This window comes from Schistocerca piceifrons, chromosome 2 (genome assembly GCF_021461385.2).
Source record: "Schistocerca piceifrons isolate TAMUIC-IGC-003096 chromosome 2, iqSchPice1.1, whole genome shotgun sequence".
Lineage (NCBI taxonomy): Eukaryota > Metazoa > Arthropoda > Insecta > Orthoptera > Acrididae > Schistocerca > Schistocerca piceifrons.
This window is the reverse complement of record NC_060139.1, coordinates 551485215-551510792: the sequence shown is the minus strand read 5'-3', so window position 1 is coordinate 551510792 and position 25578 is coordinate 551485215. Positions and strand designations below refer to the sequence as shown.

The 25578-nt window shown below is 43.7% G+C and overlaps 1 protein-coding gene across 1 annotated transcript in view; it reads left to right on the top strand.

The window, feature by feature from the left end:
* Positions 1-4044: 4044 nt before the first annotated feature.
* LOC124775578 (G-protein coupled receptor GRL101-like) overlaps positions 4045-25578 on the top strand; it is a 339081-nt gene continuing 317547 nt past the window's right edge. Inside the window, exons 1-2 of the mRNA XM_047250408.1 lie at positions 4045-4096; positions 4288-4392. Coding sequence (XP_047106364.1) covers positions 4045-4096; positions 4288-4392 — 157 coding nt within the window. The remainder of the gene's footprint in view (positions 4097-4287; positions 4393-25578) is intronic.

Sequence of the window (25578 nt, the reverse complement as noted above, 5' to 3'; positions counted from 1 at the left end):
TGTCCTGTTGCTTGAGGAAGTCCTAAATTGCCTGCTGCGCATTCTCGTCCGACCCGAACTGTCCATCTTTTAAGGTCTTTTTTTTTTTAAGAAACCGAAGGTTCGATAATCGCATGGGTAGAGCTCAGGACTATAGGGCGTGTGTTCCACTTGAGTTGGCGTAACGTCTGTATTACAACATTTGCGATATTCCTACTCGCGTTACCATGAACTTCCTGCGCACCTTGGCACACCATTTAACGGTGGCTTCCGACAGACATGCTGTCCTGTACACATTCTTCACCTGCCGATGAATGTCTACTCGGTGTTTGTCCTTCGGCAGCCAACAAAGGAATAACGACATGTTGATCTTCTTTGGACGCATTTAGTAATAACGTCGCCATAGTTCACGTTTCCGCATTTATCGCATGAACGTCGAAAAGACGTGAATGGCACACTGATCTCTTGCTTACCTGCTTATACACCCGTATAGGACTCGTGCTACGTTGAATTTATGTACACTGCAGCAAAGCCCTCAAACAGAAAACTTTCGATCGACCCTTACAGAAATAATTCTTTTTTCCCCTTTTTGTGAGTCATCAGTCTCCTGACTGATTTGATGTGGCCCGCCATGAATTCCTCTCCTGCGCCAAGCGCTTTTCATCTCAGAGTAGCATTTGCAACCTATGTCCTCAGTTATTTGTTGGATTTCAGTCTCTGTCTTCCTCTACAGTTTTTACCAACTACAGCTCCTTCTAGTACCATGGAAGTTACTGCCCGATATTTTAACAGAATTCCTACCATCCTGTCCCTTCTTCTTGTCAATGTTTTCCATACATTCCTTTCCTCGCCGATTCCATGAAGAACCTCTTAATTCCTTGCCTTATCACTCCTCCTAATTTTCAACATTCTTCTGTAGCACCACATCTCAAGCACTTCAATTGTCTTCTGTTCTGGTTTTTCCGAACTCCATGTTTCACTGCCATTCCATGCTGTGCTCCAAACGCACATTCTCAGAAATTTCTTCCTCAAATTAAAACCTATATTTGATATCAGTAGACTTCCGTTGGCCAGAAATGCCCTTTTTGCCTGTGCTAATCTGCCTTCTCCCTCCGTCCGTCATGGATTATTTTGCTGTCTAGGTAGCAGAATTCCTTAACTTCATCTCCTTTGTGATCACCAATTATGATGTTTAGTTTTGCGCTGTTATCTTTTCTGCTACTTCTCATTACGTTCACGTTTCTTCGATTTACTCTCAATCCATACTCTGTACTCATTAGACTGTCCATTTCACTCAACAGATCCTGTAAGTCTTCTTTACTTTCGCTGAGGATAGCAAAACCATCTGTGTATGTCATCATTGATATTCTTTCACCTAGTATTTTAATTTCGCTCTTGAATCTTGCTTTTATTTCCACCGTTGTTTCTTCGACGTATAGATTGAACAGTAAGGGCGAAAGCTAACGTCCTTGTCTTTCACGCTTTTCAGTCAGAGCAAATTGTTCTTGGGCTTCCACTATTATTGTTCCCTTTTGGCTCTTTCCCTGTAGCTTACCCAACTTTTCTTAGAATTTCGAACATCTTTCTCCATTTTAGATTGTCGAAAGCTTTTTCCAGATCGACGAAACCTATGAACGTGTCTTGATTTTTCTTCAGTCGCAACGTCAGATGTGTGTCTCTGGTGCCCTTATCTTTCATAAAGTGAAACTGATCGTCACCTAACAAGCGTAATTTTTTTCTTTCTGTTCTCCTGTACACTATTCATATTAGCGTCTTGGATGCATGAGCTGGTAAAACTGATTGTGCGATAATTTTCACATTTCTCGTGTCTTGCAGCCTTCGGAATTATATGTGGATAATGTTTTTCCGAAAGTCTGGTGGTATATCGCCAGTCTCACACATTCTACACACCAACGTGAATAGTTGTTTTGTTGCCGCTTCCCCCAATGATGTTAGAAACTGCGATGTTGTCTTAGAAACAATACGTGATTAAAATTTTTGGAGGTTTCGGGGTGTACAAGGTGCGAAATTTAGTACGTAGTGGTGCTATCTTTGGCAGCAACAATGGCACTAAGTCAGTTGGGCTGAAATCGATCTGAGCTTTGGATAACAGATACGGGTGCTTCATTACACGCTTCTTCAATTCAATGACGTACTTCATCAGTCACAGTGACTGGCGACAGGTGGCGTGCCAGCCTCTTGGCAATCCGTGACCACATGTTCTTAATGGGTGCGAGGTCTTTAGTAAGAGCTGGTCAAGGCAACCTCTGAAGCGAGCTAAGGAAGGACATCACCGACAGCAATCGGTCTTGCGTTATCTTGTTGTTAGGAGTGGGTCTAAGACAGGGACGAGTCACAGGGTCTGACACGTCAGAAACGTAACGACTGCTGTCCAAGTTATCGGTAGTGCGTGATAAGAGATGATCGCGTTGAGTACGCAATGGACCTCATACCGTCAGGCCAGGTACTACGCTGGTGTGACAAATGGAACTCGTTCTCCTCGAAGCCTCCACATACTTATACGTCCATCGTGATGCTCCAAGAAGCTGTGCTCTTCTCAGCAGGAGACGTGCTGCCACTCATCTGTCCATTGCTGCCGTTGGGCGCACCACCGTCGGCGCGCACCTCTCTGCAGCCGACTCACGTGAAACCCCTGCAACGGTCACCGTGATGACTGTCCGTGATGCTCCATACACCGTGTTACTGTTCGTCTGGATACTCGCCTTGCTGCAAGCAAGATCATTTCCTCACCCAACGTGGTCACGTGGCTGTACGATCCTGAACGGCCGAGTGACAGTATGTCTGTCCTCTCAGGTGTTGGTAGGCTGGGGACTTTGAGGTCTGCATGGAGCTGAGTGTGGCCCTCCTGAACCCATCGATTCAAATGTGCGTGAAATCTTATGGGACTTAACTGCTAAGGTCATCATACTCTAAGCTTACACGCTACTTAACCTAAATTATCCTAAGGACAAACACACACGCACTCATACCCGAAGGCGGACATGAACCCCCCGCCGAGACCAGCCGCACAGTCCATGACTGCAGCGCCCTAGACCGCTCGGCTAATCCCGTGCGGCACCCAGCGATTCCTTAATCTCATGACAGTCATGGGATACCGGCCAACGACAGCAGCAGCATAGCAGAACGATGTACTGCAGTCTCGACAGGCTCCGCTCCTGCGCTTGACGAATTCCATCGTTAGTTTGTCCTTCTTACGAGACACATAACACAATTTTTCTCAAACACCCAATATTGAAATCCAGATTAAAATTGCTCGAAGCCATTTGGCTATTCTGTCGGAAGAGTGTTCTTTGTACGTCATTGGAACATCTCTTTGTTATTATTTTGTCTAGAATATTGGTTCAGCTACATCGCCACAATTTCGTGTCAGTGTATCTGTAAGTCCACTGGTCTATTTTGTTGGCCACACACTATCACCCCTCGTGTCGTTGTCAAAGTTTTGCAGAGTATCAGCGACCTACAGCTGATCGTCAATATTTCGAAACTGTTTTGATAACTAGGTCAGTAATTTTGAAACGTTACTTTAAATGTATGAATATGGTTCCATTGTGATGCACACCGCTTTGAATACGATCGACAATCCGCGCTCAATTCCCATTGTCCTATATTAGCACGCCCCTTTTTGTGGAGCTCTGGCCAATAACGGTTAGGTTCCTTCTCTGGTAGCCTGCTCCACAACCTACGTTTAGTACTGACTCAATTACAATTGAATGATTTGAGAAAAACAGCCAACCAGTTGCAAGTATAAAGGTTTATTAACATCCCTTGACTACGGTTTCGACAACTGTAGATTGTCTTCTTCAGAAATACAAGGATTTATTGAGTAAATTTTTCTTCATCATACTTAAAAGAATTCTTGGTGTGTAAAGGAGTACAAAACCACTGAATAAAAATATAATGAACGAAAGTTACTTACGCTTAAAATCACATATAGGCAACAACAGATTTCAGAGCAAAGAAGCTCATGTCAAATAACATGGTATATGTGACCATCAAGATCACCACATAAAATCCATTAAGAAACATTCCCATTGGAACAAGGCTATGCATAGAATTCTTCACATTAAAGTGAACTATGAACTAAAAAAATTCCTCAGTAGATCCATGTACTTCTGAAGAAGACTGTTTTTCAGTTGTTGAAACCTTGGTCAACAGTTGTTAATTAACCTTTACATCTGCAATTAGTTGGCTGACTTTCTCGTATCATCCGTTTATACCCTTCGTTGCTAACAGAAGCTATATTCAAACAATTTTTTTTAAAAATTCAATAAAAATTTAATGTTTCAGGATGCCTGCCCAATGAGTTCCGGTGCAGTAATTCGTGCATCGACCTCGTGCAGCGCTGCGACCGCGACGTCGATTGCCCGAACGGCGAAGATGAGGACGGCTGCGGTAAGTAGTGACACTCGCAAAAACATCAGAACATGTGATACAGTGCCCTCCTGTTTTATTGTTGAGAACGCATTTCGAAGTGCAAAAACGGATGAGCATATTCCCTACATTCGGCTTAATCTTCAAAGCCACAGCTAGTGTAGAGCAGGAAGAGGGAACTACACAAAATGGTCAGATTAAGCCCATATTTGTCACTGCTTTCATATTGTAGAAAGTAGAAAAGGAACTCTGTAATCAACTTAAAAGTTGGTCTGAATCCCTCATTGCTTAACTAGGCATGCTTCTATTGAAGTGACATGCCGTAGCATATCTCTGCCCTTGTTAATCATCTACCCAGCCAGGTGTAGCTGGACCATACAGTTTAACATGAAGTCCAAACCCTAGTCCAACTCATAATATATCACATTGCCAGAGGTAAAAGAAGGGATAAGAGACAGAAATGACCTAGAACCGATTGGGCAGCGATTCTCGGGCTTTTCGATTTATAGTCTGTCATTCCCTACTGAGTTACCAAGTCACTGAGCCACACACTCCACAGTGTGCAACATCAGATAACTTACATGTAATTTCTTTTAAATTAATAATTCTAAAATAAAATCAAAACCACGCGGACTGTGCTTCATGCTGCAACAAGTGACTAGGAAAATGACTATGTAACCCCTCACACAACCAGCCGCACCACATACTCGCAGTAGCAAGCAGCGATTACACAGGAATGGGCTGGAGACACACGCTCCTTCACCGCGTCATGTCGTGGGGATTGATCCCGTGGTCTTCGGAGCAGAATAAAACTGAAACTGGCAGATTAAAACTGTGTGCCGGACCGAGACTCGAACTCGGGACCTTTGCCTTTCGCGGGCAAGTGCTCTACCACCTGAGCTACCCAAGCACGACTCACGCCCCGTCCTCATAGCTTTACTTCCGCCAGTACCTCGTCTCCTACTTGCCACTCTCCTACTTAAACTGTGAGGACGGGGCGTGAGTCGTGCTTGGGTAGCTCAGGTGGTAGAGCACTTCCCTGCGAAAGGCCAAGGTCCCGATTTCGTGTCTCGGTCCGGCACACAGTTTTAATCTCCCAGGAAGTTTCATATCAGCGCACACTCCGCTGCAGAGTGAAAATCTCATTCCAGAAAAAGGTGTCTGCACACCGATAGCAACTCATCCCTGCAAGCTTACCGCATATCTGCTGGTTACCATTCTCTTGACGATCCATGCTGCGAACACTAAATGTGTTTGATGCTGGTCTCTAGTTAGGTTTCTCATAATACTATGACGGACTTGGTCCTTAAACAAAGACTTGCAGTATAGTGTTAATTCTTTGTATAATTGCCAAAGTTTTTGTTTTGCACTATGCTCTTAAACTTTACGAAAGTTGGAACTAGTGTCTGTGATCAAATAAAGGTAATGAAAACACCATTCCAACATTTAGCAAGAGCACTGCGAGGTCTTTGAATAGTATGATCTACTAGTTAAATATAAAGACAAAACGGCCCATAAGAACGATGATGTAACAGAACCCATTAACAGTCAGATTCTGTACTTAACTCAACTTAAAATAACAGCATGTATTTAAAAACGAAGGACTACAAGTATTCAGTCATGGCCACGCATGTGACAGCATGCGTTACCAATATGTTCCAAAACACCACAAATAAAAATGGGGTGGTTCCGGAGTTCATACCTCCTGTTCTGTTGGTTACAGATAGGTAGGACTAAGTCTTCTGAATAGCCGTTGGGTTAGGCAGCATCTGAATCACCAACAGAAGGATCGTCTTACTGTAACTGTCCTATAGTACACGGTTAACGTTCGAGTATTACACACTTCCTATAACATAGGAAAGCCGGCCGAAGTGGCCGTGCGGTTAAAGGCGCTGCAGTCTGGAACCGCAAGACCGCTACGGTCGCAGGTTCGAATCCTGCCTCGGGCATGGATGTTTGTGATGTCCTTAGGTTAGTTAGGTTTAACTAGTTCTAAGTTCTAGGGGACTAATGACCTCAGCGGTTGAGTCCCATAGTGCTCAGGGCCATATAACATAGGAAAGCAGAGCAAATTGATTTGTTCATTTCTCAATTAGATATGGCCTACTGCGCGCTTCTAGGGGCTTATGGAGGCATCATTTAGTCTATGGGCAGTTTCGCAGTCAGTGGCGCATATCTGAATAATTAACTTCGGCAGATTGGTCAGATTTTAACGTTGTATTTCAAGGCATTTGTCTAGAAGTGTCATCTTCCCGTTTTCAGAAATCAGAAGTAGAAAACACACACATTCATGCAAGCACAACTCACACGCACGTGACCACTGTCTCTGGCCTCTGAAGGCGGACCTTACTGGCCAAAGACAGTGGTCACGTGTGTGTGTGAGTTGTGCTTGCATGAACGTGCGTGTATCTTCTACCTTAGAAGAAGGCCTTTTCGCTTAAATGTATAAGCAATATTCTTGTTGTTCGTGTCTGCCACTCAGCTACGAGGGCTATTCGGGAAGTAAGGAACGATAGGTCGCGAAAGGCAAAACCACAGTGAAAATCAAAACTGTTTCATTTGCAAGGGTTAGGTACACCTTCCAGATACTTCTCTACACAGTCGCCGCTCAAACTTAGACATCTGTCGTAGCGTTGTATCAACTTTTCAATTCCCTCGTTATAAAAGACAGTGCTTTTCGACAATTTTCTACTCTGGACTGCAGCTCGTTGTCTGTGTCAAAATATTGTCTTCGAAGCCAGCGGTTCATTTGAGCAGAGATGAACCTCAGGGAAGCCAATTACAGGCTGTATTGTGGGTGATCAAAACTACCCATCGAAAACGCTGCAGAAGCATCTTCATTGCCCCTGCAGAGTGCGGCCGAGAATTGTGTAGAACGAACCGTATGACAGTTAAGTTATTTGCATTGCATAGCTTCAGGCGAAATCTTTCACCAGGCCTTCATACTTGGCGGGAGACACTAATTTCTAGCCATCTTTACGTTCTCACTGTGAGCTCAAAACTGAAAAGAGCGACATGATGTGATCGACGAGCGTACTAGACACAGTGCCCAACGCATCAGTGCAAAGCTTCATCAGATTTTCACTGTATTTTCTATTTCGCGACCGATCGTTCCTTACCTTCCGAATAACCCTCGTATATGACGAATAGCAATCTATTCTTTTCGTAATACTGTCGTTAACCTTGAAAATTTTCCTGTTATCTTTATCCGCTCCCAAGATACAGAAGCTGAATGTTGCACTACTTATACATGTAAAATACGCACTTAAATTCCTGTTCTAGTACCGAAGAACATGCAAAATTTTTGTTCACGTAAAATCCAATCTGAGGTGTAAAATTTGTTTTGCGTTATTTCAATTTCACGTAAGTAAACTACCAAAATTCTAATGACCCATAAAGTTCTTTTCGCATGAGTCACATGCACTGCTGTAGCAAGGGAAAGAAGGGAACCAGCTGAAAAATGCTCTTACTGGAGCACAAAAAGGCGGACATGCTTCTGTTTCAAACACTGACTGAAAAGTAGAGTACCAGCTGTCTCATTCTACCTTCCTCACCACCTCAAAAATTTTTCCCAAAACTTTTGGGCATGCGAATGTATTCGCACTTTTTTGTGCTGAGAGAGGAGCAGACAGTGGCAGTTGGAATGAGAGGTAAAAGTAATAAATACTGGAAGATATGAGGGACTGATGACCTTAGCTGTTTAGTCCCCCTTAAACATCCCAACAACCACCACCACCACTACTGGAAGATAATAGACAGTGGTTGTGGACCAGAAAAAAGGACACAGTGGCAGTGTGAGAGAAAATGGGGAACACACTGGCAGTGGATCATAGTTGACAGTGACAGAATAGTGTTAGGTAAAGACTGATTGAGATATTGGCAGTATGAGAGGTATAAAGAGAAGAAGAAAGTGGAAGTGGGCAAGAACCAGTGACAATGAGAGACAACGACAGCGAGCAATAGAGAGTTAGTGACATTGAGTAGAGACAGCATCAATAGGAGGGAAGGAATGAGATAATAGAAGTTAAGAGAAAGCGAGAGGGAGGCAGTGAAAATGAGAGGATAGAGTAGTAGTAGAAGAGAACGAAAGAGACTGTGGCTGTGAGACAGGAGGCAGTGGCATTTCGAGAGACACAAAGAGATAATGAGTTCGGCTGAATGAGTGAGTGAGTATGGGCAAGTGGGAGAGGATGGGTATGGGCAACTTACATCGATGAACTGGTGGGTGTGATGGAGTTACAGTTAGGATAGCTTGTGCATGTGAGAGGTGAGTCACATGTAAAAAAGAGCGCCTTTATGTTCGCAAAGCAAAAATTTAGTAAAATTTTTAAAGATGCTGAGAAAGCTAGTATGAGGCAGGTTGCACCCCACTTTTCAATCAGTGTTTTAAACAGGCGCATACTCACCTTTTCTGTACTCCTATAGGAGCATTTTTCCGCTTGTCTTTATGTGACTCTAACTCTTTCCCAGTAAACAGGGAAAATAATTATCTCGAAAGCAAAAATTAAGATACACGCGGTAACATACCAAGCAAACTACGAAAAGCTTGCTTCACCGATGTAGCATATAAGGGGCAGTGAGATGAAAACTAGACAGATAGAGAAAAAAGTAAACTGTTCATTATTTCAAATGTAATCACGATAACTGCTAATAAATTTATCCCACTGCGAGACAAAATAGTCAATGCCTTCGTGGAAAGATGTTTGGGGTTGCCTACCCAAAGGTAATCGTACGCAGGTGAACAGCTCTTCGTCCGAAGTAAATCGATGGCCACCAATGTCTTTCTTGAGGGCTCGAAGTATACGGAAATCGCAAGGGGAGAGATCGGGATTATGGTTCTTTTGTAAGGGCTTCACGGTGAAAGTTCCGCAGCGTTGTCGGAAAAACGTTTGAAACGTGTGAACGGTCACTACCCTGCACAGAATGATGGCGTCCGTCAGCATTCCTTCGTGTCCGGACTTAATGGCGTGCTTCAATTTTTGCGAAGTGTCCACGTATTACTGTGCTTTAATTGTGGTACCGTGTGACAAAAAGTCAGTGAGCAGCGGACGCTTATTGCCACAGGAAAGGGTCGTCATGACTTTGCCGGAGCTGGCGTACATGGCTTTGAATTTTTTTGGGTGCGGGTGAATCCATGTGCCTTCGTTTCTGACTCTCACGCTCGTAATGTTAACACCGTGTTTCATCGCCCGCGACAGTACAGGACAGGATACGATATTCTACATCGTGATACCGTTCCTGGTGCTGCAGAGATGTTGACACTCTGTTCAACTTGTGCTCCTCCGTCAGGTTGTGGGGAGCCCTGTGCGCATATATTTTACGGAGCTTCAGATGCTTTGTCATGATGACTTGAGCTGTCCGTAACTGACGCGCAACATGAGCCTAATGTCTTACACTGCCCGCTGTCGTTCATTTTTGACGGCATCATACAGCGCAGCAATGACACGATGAACCTATCCTGGTTTCTTCAATGACAGCAGACCTCCTCGAAATCGTTTATGCCAGGCAAATATACACAGCAGACATTCGGACATGAATTTCACTTCTTCCACAGTCAAAAACTGCACTACACCTGGCTGTTTTTCTTTACCGACCCCCTTGTGAAGTCGGACGCACACACGATTTACTGACCTCACCTCGAGCACATCCAACAGACGGATGGCACAGTTATGAACGTTCGCAATGTTCCTTCCTGCTTCCCAATAGAGGGCACCTCTATACACCACCTACCTGCGTTACCAACGTCCGTGCCATTTTCGTTATATAGTCTCGTTTTCGCTTGACTGCTCGTTACAGTTAGACAGTTCGTACATATACAGACTGTTTTAAAAAAAGTGTCACATATTCACACAATAGGCAGTATTGGTTATGACTAGAAGAAAAGTTCATATAATTATACGACCTGAAACAAATATCTGTTGAGATAATGGGCCAATCTGTCCTCTTACTCCCATCTCTCTGTTAAGTACAGGCAGTGTGCTGCACGTGGTTACCAAGCATCCTGGCACACCATTCAGCCCTTTTTCTCGGTGAATTACGCAATCTTTCAATTTACCTGGCTCAGTTCAGATTACGGTACTTGTACTGGTCACACGGTTCTGTTACGTATGTACACTGTCAATGAGCGCGTAAAAAAGCCTTTAAATGTCCCCATACCGAGAAATCCATCACATTAAGATTCGATGGTCGAGATACCATGTTGTAAGACCATTGAGAGCAACTCATTGCCCATGAAATGATACGGAGAGGTACTGCTGCACGATCCGTAGAAAATTGTGGTGTCCCCCGTCGGGCACGAATCACAGTCGTTGTCTTTCTGCAAAAGTAACGTTCTCCAATAGTGCTCGTGTCATCCCGCTGAAATCGGTGATACACAGTACCTGTTAATCTGTTTTGTAAAGTGTATGGCCTTATGAGTCTGTCACCGATAGTTCCTACCAATATACTGTTACTGAAGTGATCCTGATGCTTCACCTCCATGAGTGGTCGAGGGCTGGCATCTGCCTAGACGTGCATTTTGCAGTAATTGTACTCCCAATTAAAATGGAAATACTACCAAGTGTGACGGTCGACAGCGTCCTTCGTGCGATGCAGCAGAATGAGATGGAAAAACCATCGTGAACATAATGCTGCCACCGCTGTTGGATAAGAAGTCTTCCGCTCAAGCTGTTGAAGTCCTTAAAGGGCAAGACAAGTTTCCCATTTCCAAACTGCATCATCAGGTTATATTATCTTTTGAATCACTGTAATATTCAGGAAAACCAGTTACAGCGAAGTCATATCGCCAATCACCAAAGCAATAGAAGTAGTTAACTCTTTATGTATGAAATAGAGGAATGGGAGGAAAGAGTGGGTGGAAAAGTAGTGAGTTCCAGCCGCACAGGGCGTTGTGGAAATGTCTTGACGTAATTTGAAAATTTTGTGCCGGACTGGGACTCGAACCCGAATTTACCGTTTCTCATATGCCGTTAATTTAACCGCTTCGGCATCCAGACCAGGGATGGGAAAATAGACCAGTTAAAACCAATACCGGTATTTTAGTTCTGAGTAATCGGTATTTTTCGGTATTTTTTTGGTATCAATTATAACAGGTTTTTTATTTTTTTCCAATAAACCTTTTTTAACAAAACAGTGCAGATTCGTAAAATCTGCATTGGTTTGAAGTACTGAGCTATTATAGAAAACGGGAAAAGTGATCAGTGCTTTTTTAATGTCAATGCCGTCATAAACGAGCAGCAAACGCATCGCTTAATAACAGTTACAGCACTGCTGAGACAAAAATGGCCGTGTGGCGTGGCTTAAGATACGCGTGTATGTGCGGTGTGTAAGATTTTCCCACACCTGGTCTATACGACAGTTTCTCGCCGTCGTCGCCAGACATCCGTTGTATTGCAGAATGGCACCAACTCCAGTCTCGACATATTTTTACGAAATGACGTAGCAGTGAAGCACAATGCTTCATTTGCTTTAAAAGATTAAAAATTTGTCCGAAATTTCTAGAAAATTGTGAAAGAGTAAGGAAATAAAGTAACTGAAATAAATTAAGAACTTAACAATAATTCATTCATAGTATGCAGTGAAAATGGAAAGTAGATGATCTGCTTCCTGTGACTATATAATATGCCGTATGCTTGTAGACCTTGAAAACGGATAAATTAACACTAATAATAGCGTTCATCAATCTCACTTTTCACCCCTTAGCACTGACTATTCATGATTTCCAAGAAGTCGTACGGTCCCCGATTACAACATGATTTTTCAGCAGAGTTCCAAAAAGAATTTTAGTCAATAGGAGAAAACTCGTGATTTTTTGTATTATTCAATCACTCACCCCTTTTCGAGAAATGCCTCGAACGGTGGACGGACTAAGTTTTCTTCTGTTTGTCTGATTAGTTTAATACTTTGATCATACGTACCTTCAAACTGAGAGAGTGAAAATTTTTAACCTTTGTTCGACTGCTACTTTTATTACAAGAAATAATAGGGAAAAAGAACAGGAATTAGTTGTTTCAGAAACCAGCTATTTTGTGCGATTTTAACAACAAAGTTAAACTGGCGTGGAAAAAACCGGTATAACCGAAAACAGATGTTTCAACAATAACCTCCTTTCTTGACCCCGACGTGATCCCTGACCGTCGCAAATTTCCAACTTATGGCACACTGCAGTCCAGCGTCCCTTGTCCGTTAACCCTACGAGGGATCGGGGCTATTGCTGAAACAAACCGTTTTATATCGGTTTTCTCCGCTGCAGTTTAACATGAGTATCAAAACCGCTCAGAATAACCCGTTTCTGAAATACCAGCAGTACTGGTACTTCAGACATTAGTCGAGTCCACGCCACGTCGTGTTACGCCACTCCAGCGTGCTCGTGGGGGCCCTACACGATATTAGGGCTGTCCATAAATCTAAGGGTGCGACTGGGTGGAGATCTCTTCTGAGCAGCACGTTGCAACGCATCCCAGACATGATCAATAATGTTCATGTCAGGGAAGTTTGGTGGCTGGCACAAATGTGTAAACTCATAAGAGTGTTCCTGGAGCCACTCTGTAGAAATTCTGGATGTGCGGGGTATCGCATTGTCCTGCAGGAATTCCCCCAGTCAGTCGGAATCCACAGTGGACATGAATGGATGCAGGTGATCAGATGGGATGTTTACGTACGTGTCACATGTCAGAGTCGTATTTAGACGTATCAGGCGTCCCATATCGCTCCAGCTGCACACGCTGCACGCCATTACAGAGCCTCCACGAGCTTGAACATCATCGGTCATCAGCAGTCCAATGTCGGTGTTGACGGGCCAAGGCGAGGTGTAAAGCTTTGTGTCGTGCAGTCATCAAGGATACACGAGTGGGCCTTCGGATCAGAAAGCCCATATCGATGATGTTTCGTTGAATGGTTTGCACACTGACACTTGCTGATGGCCCAGCACTGAAATCTGCAGCAATTTGCGGAAGGGTTACACTTCTGTCACGTTGAACGATTGTCTTCAGTCGTCGTTGGTTCCGTTCTTGCAGGATCTTTTTCCGGTCGCAGCGATGTCGGAGATTTGATGTTTTACCGGATTCCACTGTACACTCGTGAAATGAAAACGGAGAGATCACCACTTCATCGCTACCTTGGAGATGCTGTGCCCCATCTCTCGTGCGCCGACCATAACGCTACGTTCAAACTCACTTAAATTTGATAACCTGCCATTTTAGCAGCTGTAACCTTTATAACTATTGCGCCACAATCTTGCTGCCGTATATAGGCATTGCCGACTGCACCGCCGTATTCTCCCCCTTCACATATCTCTGTATTTGAATACGCATGCCTATACCAGTTTCTTTGGCGGTTCAGTGTATAATAACCCTATACTTCAAAGGAATGCAAATCTGACGAATAAAAATTACTCCTTTTTCAAAAAGGTTTATTTATAAACGAAAAGATTAACCACTTCTCCTATGGATAATTGATATTTCGGTTTTTTACTCGGTTATTAGAAAAAAATAAGAAACACCTGATATACCGGAGACCAAACAAATACCGAGAAAACGGTTATTCAGAAATAAAATACCGGTACCCGTTTTAACCGGACGGTTTACCCGTCTCTACACCCCACTCGCAAATTATTGATCGCCGTAGGAGTTCGGTCGATATTAGAGCATCAGCACCGAAGTAAATGTCATGGTGCCATCACGCTATCACAGAAATGTATACAGGGTGAATCGTATAAAACTTGCACCGCAGATGTTGCTGAAATGGAAAGTGCTATTGATGTGCTGGTAGTCTGGGGCTCATACTGTCAGACAGTACATAGATTGTAAAGTGCATTTTTTGTGTGCAAAGGTACACTTTTTTTAAATGGAACAATGCCTATTGACATTAACAAACTAGACGTAAGGTAAATTGGAATGTCAGTGGTGTTTGTTGCAGGATTCTAGTGCGAGCCGTTTAGGGGATGTCATATTTTGAAAAGTTTCTACACCGACACATATTCGTGCTATTCAACCTGCGTAGTTGCTAGGTTATGTTTGCTTAGAGCGTTCTTGTGTGTTTCTTGAGTGCACTGTGACATGCTAGTTAGTTAGTGTGTGAGAGTTCAAGCAGAAGGTCGTGACTGGACGATGGGATTTACCAATGCAAGAATAGCTCACATGCCCTTGATGTGTGGAGAGTGTAGGATGAGCGCAGTTCGTTCTTGTACGGTGTTTGCGGCAGGATATCGCAATAGAAGTCAACCATCTCGGCAGTTATTTGTCAACCGCTTCAAGCGGTTATATGGAAGTGGTAATGTAACACATAGACATCGTAACAGAAGGAAACAAGTGACGATAGAACAGTGGAAAATTAATGTCCTTGCTGCTGATGCAGTTCAAATGGCTCTGAGCACTATGGGACTCAACTGCTGTGGTCATCAGTCCCCTAGAACTTAGAACTACTTAAACCTAACTAACCTAAGGACATCACACACATCCATGCCCGAGGCAGGATTCGAACCTGCGACCGTAGCAGTCGCACGGTTCCGGACTGCGCGCCTAGAACCGCGAGACCACCGCGGCCGGCGCTGATGCAGTTGATCCGCATGTTAGCTCCCGCGTAATCGTACGAGGAAATGGCATGAGTCAGGCAAATGTCCTACGCATTCTCCATCGCCATAGGTTCCATCGCTATCACATCTCTCTCCATCAAGAGCTGCATGGAAACGGTTATGAGAATCAACTTCTGTACGTGGGCATTAGGACAAGAGACTCCTGATGTATCACGTAACTTGTTTAATTACGAAGCCACATTTACCAGTCACGGCCAGGTAAACCGCCGAAATATCCATTATTGGTCTGTTGACAATACCCTTTGACTCCGTCAGGTGGAACGGCAGCGTCCGTGGAGAGTAAATGTGTGATGCGGGATGGAGAACCAGCAGCTCACAGGCCCGTTTTTCATAGACGAAACACAACGCATCTTCCACCGATTTTAGAATACTTTCCTCTGCAAACTAGGAGGAACTTATGGTACCAATGTAATGGCTGTCGAGCCCAAAGCACACAAACTACTACAGTATATCTTCGTTTTCAAATCTTCAGATTGGATGCAGAGGACCTGTATCTTGGCCGGCACGTTCCTTTCGTTTGACGCCTGTAGACTTTTTTCTGTGGTCAAAGCTGAATGACGCTGTGAGACGCCCGCTAAACCCGCACGGCAGAACAGGTGATTACGATTATGGAAAGGGCCAAATAAGGTGTCGGTCAGGTTCACTCAAAATTGTAATTTAATAACACCTTTAAACCAAAACCGCACATGGCCGAACCTTTAGAACTACGAGTTTCAAAAATGCAATTATTTCTGGATTGAGGGCCTTCAAACAAGAAATCTTAAAAGTCAACAAAATAAAAATACAGTTAAAATAGCAAATAAAATAATTAAAATATATGTGGTATCACAGCTAGGCTGAAAGGTCTCAAGGCAAAAGTAGACAGAACAAACATATGCAAGGTGGTATACAAGCGGCTGAGGGCCACAATTAAATTTGAAAACTTTAAAATATATTACCATAATCTTTTAAGGCAGAAGGCCGCAATGCTTTTACTTAAAGGGTAATTTCAAGAATAAGGATTTAAGCGGCTTGAGGCCCACAACTGATTTTTCAAATTACATTAAGTCCAGTAAAAACATGAATTTTTAAATCATTGGCTATGATCATTTATTAACGGAGAATGAAACACCGGTGAGAAGAACAATACAGAAAACGGCACTCAGAAGCCTCCAGGGAGGTCTGTCTGCCCTCGTTCACTTAGGTGAGACAGGTGGTGAGCCCAGCTACACTTGATCCATCGGAACCCAACCAGGGGACAGCCACGAACCGACCGACACAACGACTTGCTTGCAACCGATACGTACATGAGAACTCAAACGCCAGAGGTTACGAACGTGATTATCCACAATGAAATATGTATTAGCTGTCAAAATTACACACCATGTTGGACAGCTACAACAGTTGAGAACAGGACGTTGCCTGAAATTACGTTAGTGGCCAGGGCAGGTAACCAGAACACTAACGGCCAAAAGGCAGAAAATTCCGCTGGTGCACTCGAATTGTAATCGACCAATACAGTTAATTGCACCGCATGGCGGCTAAATTTCAGCAATAGAAACACTCGGTGTTGCTCATAGGAAAACCTCCCCAACAGCGAACCACCGAAACGAACCACACAAGGTGAATGTACGTGGCTTGGGTAGTTGAAACCACTACTCAACTTTGACGTCTTGGGTCGGGGAACCACTAAGCTCGTAGCGATCGGACAGCTCCACACACGCTCCGACACTGCACAGGGACCGCCAGCGGACCCAGCTGACTGCACCGCGCGGAAATAACTTCCCTCGTCTGCAGCAACCGACCGACTGCCCTCAGTATGTCGATAACATCCAAAATAGTCGTCAGTAGAACTAACGCCAACTACGCACACAACCTGACAAACATTTGCACGAAGACCTGAACGATACTCTACAGTAACAAAGCCCTCATGAAGACAAATTGAGAGTCGATGCGCACACACACATACACACACACACACACACACACACACACACACACACAGCCGACACATGAACGATAGGCGAGCCAAAACGCGTCGTCCGGTAGGACGACCGACCGACGATCCACCAAGACCGCGGCCCAGCTCAAGTGATGCGGGGCGGCAGTGGTCGGGCGAGCCATGTCGACGCAGACCTCACAGCTCCAACCCGACTGCACTGGTGCCGCATTGCAATTCCCCTACTTGCAAGTCCGGACTGCGCTCCAAACTCGTTCCAACTGACTAGCAGCCCAAACTCGCGACCCGAACTCGCTTACGACAGACAATGACCTGGAAGTAATAGCAGTCGATCAAAGATACTACGAGAGGGGATGTATCGATACGCGCTGCTAGCGCCGCTCATGGTCAGGCAAAACAGCAACTCAGTGACAGTATTAATTTAAATTAACGTAGCGAGGTGGAAGTACGTTGAAAACAGGGTGTAAAATACATGATGGCGGGAACACTAGCCACGCATGACTCACGCTGTCTACAAGAACATACCAGTTACACACTATGATATGCAACGACGTATTACTGCAGCCTGCTCGGACATCTCCGCTGAAATGCTAGCTCTAATGCAGCAGTCGTTCCATACCAGACTAGAACTGTGTATTGACGCTGCCAGTGATAATTTTGAACATAACCTATGGTGGTCAAATGTCCCATTACTGGCCACGAGCCACATAACTAGTGTATGCACTCTTGTTGTTCTTTAGTGTGTGCCACCACAGACATTGTACAAATGTCCGTGTGGAAGCTTTTCAAAACGCAGTATCTCACTAGAATCCTGCAACAAAGGCTACTGACGTTCTAATTTACCCTACTTTTAATTTGTTAACGTCAATAGGAACTGTTTCATTTTAAAAAGTGTGCGTTTGCACAAAAAATTTTCTAAGCAGTATACAGTCTCATTATTGGCTAACAATACGAGTCTCTGACTAGTAATCCATTCTGTGAAAACCGCACATCAATAGTACTTTCCATTTCCGCAATATGTGCGGTGCAATTTTTAGGTGCTGTTCAGTCGGACATATCACACTATGCAGAAATGTGCACATGTACGAGTAGTGTCTGTTCTGTCGCACATGTCCGACGGAACGGACTCAACTCGTATAAATTTAAATAAGTAACTCGCGGCAAAGTGGTGGGCCAAGTCAAAAAGATTGGACCCGAAAAGTAACCTTGTCCATAGACCGCTCAGGGAGCTAAACTGGCGTTGCTTTTCGGACCCAATCATTTGAACTTGGATCACCCCTTTACTGCGAGTTATTTATTTTTATTGCTTTGACGATGAACACTGGCTCTTGGTTTTAACTGTTTTTCCCATGTACTACAATGATTTAATACATAATATCACCTGACGATGCAGTTTAAGGATGCCAAACCGGTTGTGATCTCACAATAAAGGACTTTAACGGCATGGGGCGGAAGACTTTTTATTCAACATTCAGAATTACAACAATGATTGCCTTCATTTTAAAGTAACGTGCTACCACCATTATTTTGTTACAGAAATGACTGCAGGTAGTTTGTCTTTTGACATATCTCGCCGAACTTATCAACATCACACAGAACAAAATGAACTCTAAAATGTTGCTCTTCGGTGAAGGCAGTCCGTCACCAAGCAGTCCATTTGCGCTATTTTATGGGAAATTCAAACCTCTTTTTACATATACCACCTAAAAGCTGCCATAAAACTTTATTTTGTACAACTGGTTGGTACTCCACTCGCTATAGGTTTATTTATCTATTATGGTATTTATATTTTAGGATCAAGTTGTAAAGTTGTGGCTGAGTACTGGAACAGAATTTATCAACTGTGGCCTTGGCTTGTGAACCAATTCTGCTGTATCTTTTAACCACAACGCAAACACTTACAAATGCTAAGTATGCCGATATGCCATTTGTGTACCGATTTGGTAATGTAAATGCTAGTGCCGCTTGTAGAGAATATGCTAAACCATATCCTAACCATAGAGTATTTCATTCAAGAGAAGTTACTGGTATTTTACTAAAATGTACGAGATTGGTGCCGTGATCAGCTGCCATATCCCATCCCCAGAAAATGAATAGTGTGTGGATGAAGCGGAAGGCATTTTTTACTTGGTAGAACGGTGATTTTCATCAAGCAAACGCGGAATTTCTACATGTTAAACATACAAGAGTATGGTGGACATTAGATGTGAATGACTTCTATACTTGTCCTACATAGCGGGTTCAGCACCATCGAGGAGATTAATGGAGACGACTAGAATTTTATAGTTGACTCATTACACAGGCCAACGAAAATTTTTTTGAAGAACTTTTTTTACTTTGATAGCTGATCTTTATAGATTTTTGTGAGCTGAATCCAAATATAGCCTTAGTCCTTTTTGTATCAGCCATAGTTTTCGAGCAATATGCTTTTTATCATATAATATTAAAATCCTTTGCTATACCTTGAACGGGGAAATTAATGAAACGCTTTTGTTACAACATAAGCATAGTTTGTATTTACAGTAAGCTAACTTATTTACAGTAAGTATACAATGATATGTGTTAATAGAGGTTTCACTTGTCAGCTGGAATTGGTTTGTACTTTCTTTCTCTTTTTTCTTTGAAGCTTCTTGTGTAGCTTTTTCTACGATGAGTCGCTTACTGAACTTCTCGGCGAAGTGACCAACAGTAGTACCCCATCATGTTGGTGTTCCAGCGGTCTTGGTAGCGTTTTTCCATCACTTTAATGTCCTGGTGAAAAGGCTCTCCTTGCTCCTCACTAACATCTCCCATATTGTCCGGGAAGTAATCAAAGTGACTGTTCAAAAAGTGAACTTCCAGGCTCATGGAACATCCTAAAGTTTTAAACTTCTTTAATATTGTAGCTATAATAGAAACATATTCTGGGTCTTTTTCATGTCCTAAAAACTTTGTAAAGACTTGCTTGAATGATACCCATGCTTCTTTCTCATTTAAGGTCATTGTGGATTCAAAGTTAACATCAAACATCAATTTTCTAATGTCAGAGGTCGTAGGAGTACGTTTTTTAGATTTACAAGGTTTTTGCGTAGAATATCCTTCTCACCATGTTTAAAGACTCCCTCACAGGTCAGTTCTTTCTGCAGCAGTGTTGATCCCTAGCCCTACTGTCCCATTCACACAAGAAACATCTACAGCCAAGCTATTCAGATTTTTCTTTCGTTAAGCCCAGATCCCTAATCAAATCGTTAAGATCGGTCTCAATAAACAATTTTGGCTCTAGACTTTCTGTATTACAATGGAATTCATCATCACCTGTTTCACCTATCACATTGTACATCAGAAAATACTTCTGTTGGAATAGAATTTAAATAATCTGGTGGTTCGGGAACAGGCAAATGTACACTGGTCGGATGGTGGACGGAAGGTAAGGAAAGCTTATTACCTTCTTGTTTTTCGAATTATGACCAGTAATATCAACACTGCAAAAGTAGCAATCATCGGAATAGTCTCTTGGCTCCCTCCATATCATAGAAACAGCAAATCTAAAGGCTTTTTTCTCCGTTTTGGACCATTTTCTCAGATCTTCAACACACACATAACATATGTTATGCGGGGCCCAAGATTTATATTGATCACCAAGAGTATGATAGATAAACCTTTTTCATAAAGTCTGTAATGTTTCTTTGGTGTTTTTATCACAAATTCACAACAAATATAACAAAAACTGTAAGCAGAGTTTTTACAACCACGATTACACATTGTATTTAGGAGGAGGAGGAGATTAGTGTTTAACGTCCCATCGACAACGAGGCCATTAGAGACGGAGCGCAAGCTCGGGTGAGGGAAGGGTGGGGAAGGAAATCGGCCGTGCCCTTTGAAAGGAACCATCCCGGCATTTGCCTGAAGCGATTTAGGGAAATCACGGAAAACCTAAATCAGGATGGCCGGAGACGGGATTGAACCGTCGTCCTCCCGAATGCGAGTCCAGTGTGCTAACCACTGCGCCACCTCGCTCGGTCATTGTACTTAGCACATGTACAGGAAACGGGAAGGTGAGGTTAGGTTGACGGTAAACCAAACACCATCTGTTAACACAAAAATAGAATCGATCTTTTTTTTGCCAGCAAATGTTTTTCAGCAGTGCTACCAACGTCATCTACATTCATTATACCTCCTTTTTGAATTATGTTAACTATATAAAAGCTGTTAAATTCTGGACACGGACGAGCATCGCTTGATGTGCGGGTCAGCGGTAGGGGTCTGGTCCTTGGCGTGACAGACTCTAACCTTAATTACCCGTACGAACTCCTTCTCTCCTGCTCCTCTTTCCGGACTCGGGATACTTTCACAAAGGAAGACGAGATCCGTCAAGTGGATTTGTGGACACGCATTTTGTTTCCTGAAGGAGAGAAAAATGTCCTTGGTTTTTGGCACTCCCATTATGAACGCCATTGCGCAGTTATTCACAATCGCAAATACAGACAATTTTTCTCCAATTGCGTGTGTAGTGTCTTTCTTAACCCACCCCACAGTTGGGGTGTTATTTCAATGAGGAGTTAAGCCACGCCTTTTCCATGCTTAGAATCGGTTATTCTTTGGTCATCGGAATGTTCTTCTCCGAAAAGCTGTGCGTCGATAGTTTCATGGAATCTGGCGACTCCCCGCTCCCTCCTCCTCGCCACGTCGGTTTCCTACTATTCTCGGTGAAATTAATGATAATTTTTTAAAAAGTAAAAATAAATACACAAATTAATACAATATTGATGTTCTCGTACTTTTACTCCTCGTTTCCTGCGCTTCCCTTGGTTCCTGGGAGCGGGGAAGGAAGGGCATGGGACGTTGTGGTCAGACCTCGGGTTGTGACCCCTGCCCACATTGCCCCCACCCGTCCCCTTGGGCGCCAGGAAGGTTCCTTTGGAAAAAGAAAAAGAGCGTTTAAGGCAACCGCGCGCATAAAGCGGGAAATCTGGGTCAGAGACCCAGTCCGGCACACATTTTCGTTGTCGTCATTCCCTTGTAGAGCTGATGGTTGTTCGTGTTCCTTGTAAACCTGAAATTAGCCGCACATACTACTCTCAACTGAATTCGAAAGTACATTGACGTGTGACGTGGGATTTATGAAAATCAGTTTTCAACTTCGTCTGCCTTTGCTTAATAACTTCTGTGAGTGTTTGGGTTACATTCTAAGTGCTGTATCTCTGTAACCAACAAAAACTAGACACACGTCACATAAAATGTTTAATTAGGATTACTCTGTACAACCCCGTTCCAAGCCATTTACCATTTACCATTCCTCCTGTAACATCCTGTGTGTTACTGGGCTTGACCCACATTCGTTGTCTACGCTCAACTCGGATATCAGCGGCCAGTGATACTCCACTTTTTCCATTGTGTTTATTCCAAATCGTGCCGTTAGTTTATTCCTTTCACAGTTTCATTTCAGAAGGACGCCATCAGTTCATCAGTTCACGAACTTCGTCTTTCAAAATCTGATCCACCCCTCCCCTCTAGCCTCGGAAGCGAATAATCGTCGAACTTTGACAGAGAAGAACTTGCTTCCTCTTTGCATAATGGGAGGAAGGGAAATCGCAGAGACAGTTTTTCCGTCGCATTGTGCATCTACTTGCACACCGCTCAAATGTGAGACACGAATGCGGCCCTACAGACGTTACATCTGAGGAGACGGCCATAAAAATGTGGCTCTACTGGATAAATGCTTCTGACAGACTGTGACGTTATGACATGCGCAGAATGCCACTTGGATTTCCCGTATTTGTTGTTCTAGTAATACAGATTAACGCGCGGAATTAATGAAGGTAATATTAACCGCGAATCCGTGAAATTGATTGTGATTCAATCAGACATGTAATACGTTATTTGCCTATATAAAAAAGTTATTTGACGTTGTATTGCGCATGAGTGCTTAATGCTGTTAATTATGTTTTAGTACTCTTCTGGAAGCGGCGTTTATCCCATCGTATGGGCAGTTGCCACTCGTGTGTTTATGTGTGTGAGGCGGAGGAATGGATGGGAGGTTTAGCGGAGGTGAGATCCCTAATATCAGTGTATCGTCGCTTCGGCGGAAGCGTCATTACGCTCTTGCCACTAATTTCGACATGGAAGCAAAGCTGTTGGAGCGGCTCTGAATAATTTGTAGCTGTCGAACAGGCGGCGACACTTCCAAAAAGCGAGCTGATGCGGCTGCGTGCTATCAGCGGAATGGCGACCGTTCTATAGCCAAAATTGCAGCGACGGCGTAGATATGTAACACGCCTCTCAATGATTATCTCCGCAGTTCGGAGAGGGCGGTAACTGTCACTGACCACGAACACATAATCCCTTTCGCTTCAGCTTTCGAGTTATAACAGCTTGAAACTGTTACAAGGTACTGATAGACAGATAAAAGTCCCTCATGCCATGGCCTAGCGAGTGGGTGCTATGGCTTGATTGCATATGCATTACAAAGCAGCGGCTTTCAAATCACATTGGATCTCCTTCATTTACGTTTTCCACTATTTACATAATTAACCTGAAAAAATTGTGTCCTGGAAAACGATTCATACCTTCCCTTGCTTATCCAGACCGAACGCTACGTATCTGCGGGGGCAAACATCGACGGAACATTAAACGCCAATATCCCTACCCTTCCTTCTTTTATTCGCATCACATACCTTCTGCAAGGTGGTTGCCATTTAACACATGTGAGCCGGGCCACGACCTACCGATAAATCATAGCACGTCTTCGAGGCAAAGATTCTGGTGCACGAAACCGGTCAACAAAATGGCGCGCGTATGCTGGAAAATGCGGGATTTGACACCACGGCGCGAAGCGAGGCGCAGGGATCTGAGTGACGGTTGGGGATTGAAGCAGTGCAGTGTCAGCCCGTGGCCTTTTGGCTCCAAGGTCTCCTGGGCCAGATTAGAAGACATCGTGGTCACACAAGACGCGGGGCGTGGAGCGTGTGACGCTAATTTGGTCGTCTGGTTAGAACGAAGCAGAGCGATTCGAAGGGTTTGGTCTGTCTGCAGCAGAATCGGCTGTTGGAGATGTGACCTGTTGGAATTACGTCCGCTCACCTTCCTGCCGCCGCCACCCAGATCAGCTGTCTTCAACACCGACTAAGAATCCGGTGAGGACAGACTTGGAGTGAAATTATTCGAACTACGGTTCCGTTTTGTGCTGCATTTGAGTGGTGGTCGATGGAGGTTAATTTGACGGTTATGGTTCTCACCTTCACTAGTTGTACTGTCGGCAGTCGATATTTGACTAAGTTTTATAAAGCAGCTCTCCTCACCCTTCCTGTATTATAAGTGCCGGCCGCGTTGGCCGAGCGGTTCTAGGCGCTTTAAACCGGAAGCGCGCTGCTGCTACGGTCGCAGGTTCGAATCCTTCCTCGGGCATGGATATGTGTGATGTCCTTAGGTTAGTTAGGTTTAAGTAGTACTAAGTCTAGGGGACTGATGATCTCAGATGTTAAGTTCCGTAGTGCTTAGAGCCATTTGAACCATTTTCCGTATTATAAGTGTTTCCTGATCAGCGGTATTTGCGACCACTCTGATATGTGCTATGTATGACAGATCATAATTCCCGTGCCTACCTGACCGTTAACCTGCCGGTCCTGGTCGTATTAATGTTGCTGATTGTTTTCTGTATAAGATATTGATTTTACTGTAGCCTTTGTGCATCGTCAACTGTGAAACACAACGGGCCTACTTCCTTGGGACAGCTCTGTTCTGTAACTTGCCCGCCTTTCGCGGGAAGATTAAAGAGCAAAGTCGTCGGTAGAATAGTAACGCATTCGATCTGGGGTGTGATTCTCCTATTTCAAAAGCAGCGTGAGCGAACCTACTTAAATTTGCTGGCACTTTCTGATACTCTTCTCCCGTGTTAAATGTTGTCATTAGTCTAACCTTCCCTCTTTCTGGAGCTCCTCGTCAGTCCTTTAGTATTACGGGGGAGAGAAAGGCATATAACATCTTAACACTAATTATTCATTGCGTTCTTAGCTCGCTCACCTGAAGGTTTTGTTTCATCCATCTAACCTAAGCTGAGCTCACATCCGACGTTCCGGCCGGAGACTTCAATTGGTGTTTAATTGTTATGTGTACTTCTAAGAGAGTATTTTATGTGTCAAGGTTAGTGTGGCGGGTCGGCTGGCAGTCGGCGCCGGACGTGATAGTATACTTCCATTCGGGCGACTAAGGCGGTTTGCACTAATTCTAATGTTCTGTTTATGTTAGCACTGTTATTCCGTAACTTTTCTTGTTAGTAAAAGTTTATTTTAACTGTGGTACAGCTATTGGAACACTTAATCTTTCCCGTTTGGGTGTCTGATTAGTAAAGTTAATTATCTTTCTTATAAAATCTAAAAACTGCTTAATAAGCCTCGTTAAATTACATTCACTTTGGGCATTGGTTTGCCATTAGCGCTTCAGAATAAATGGTCAATAGTTATTTCAAAGTTCTAAGGAAGCCTGAAGGTTCTTGTTCTGTATTCGTCAAAATATTGTGTAACTAGGATGTTTAGGTTTTTATGTTGGTAAAGCCACGTAGAGCTCTGTATAAAAATCACTGTGCTGTGTGCAGTCTGTGGCTGGTTGGCATTGTTGGAATATCCACTATTGTAGTGTTGGACAGTTCGATGTGAACAACGCGTAGTGTTGCACAGTTGGAGGTGAGCCGCCAGCAGTGGTG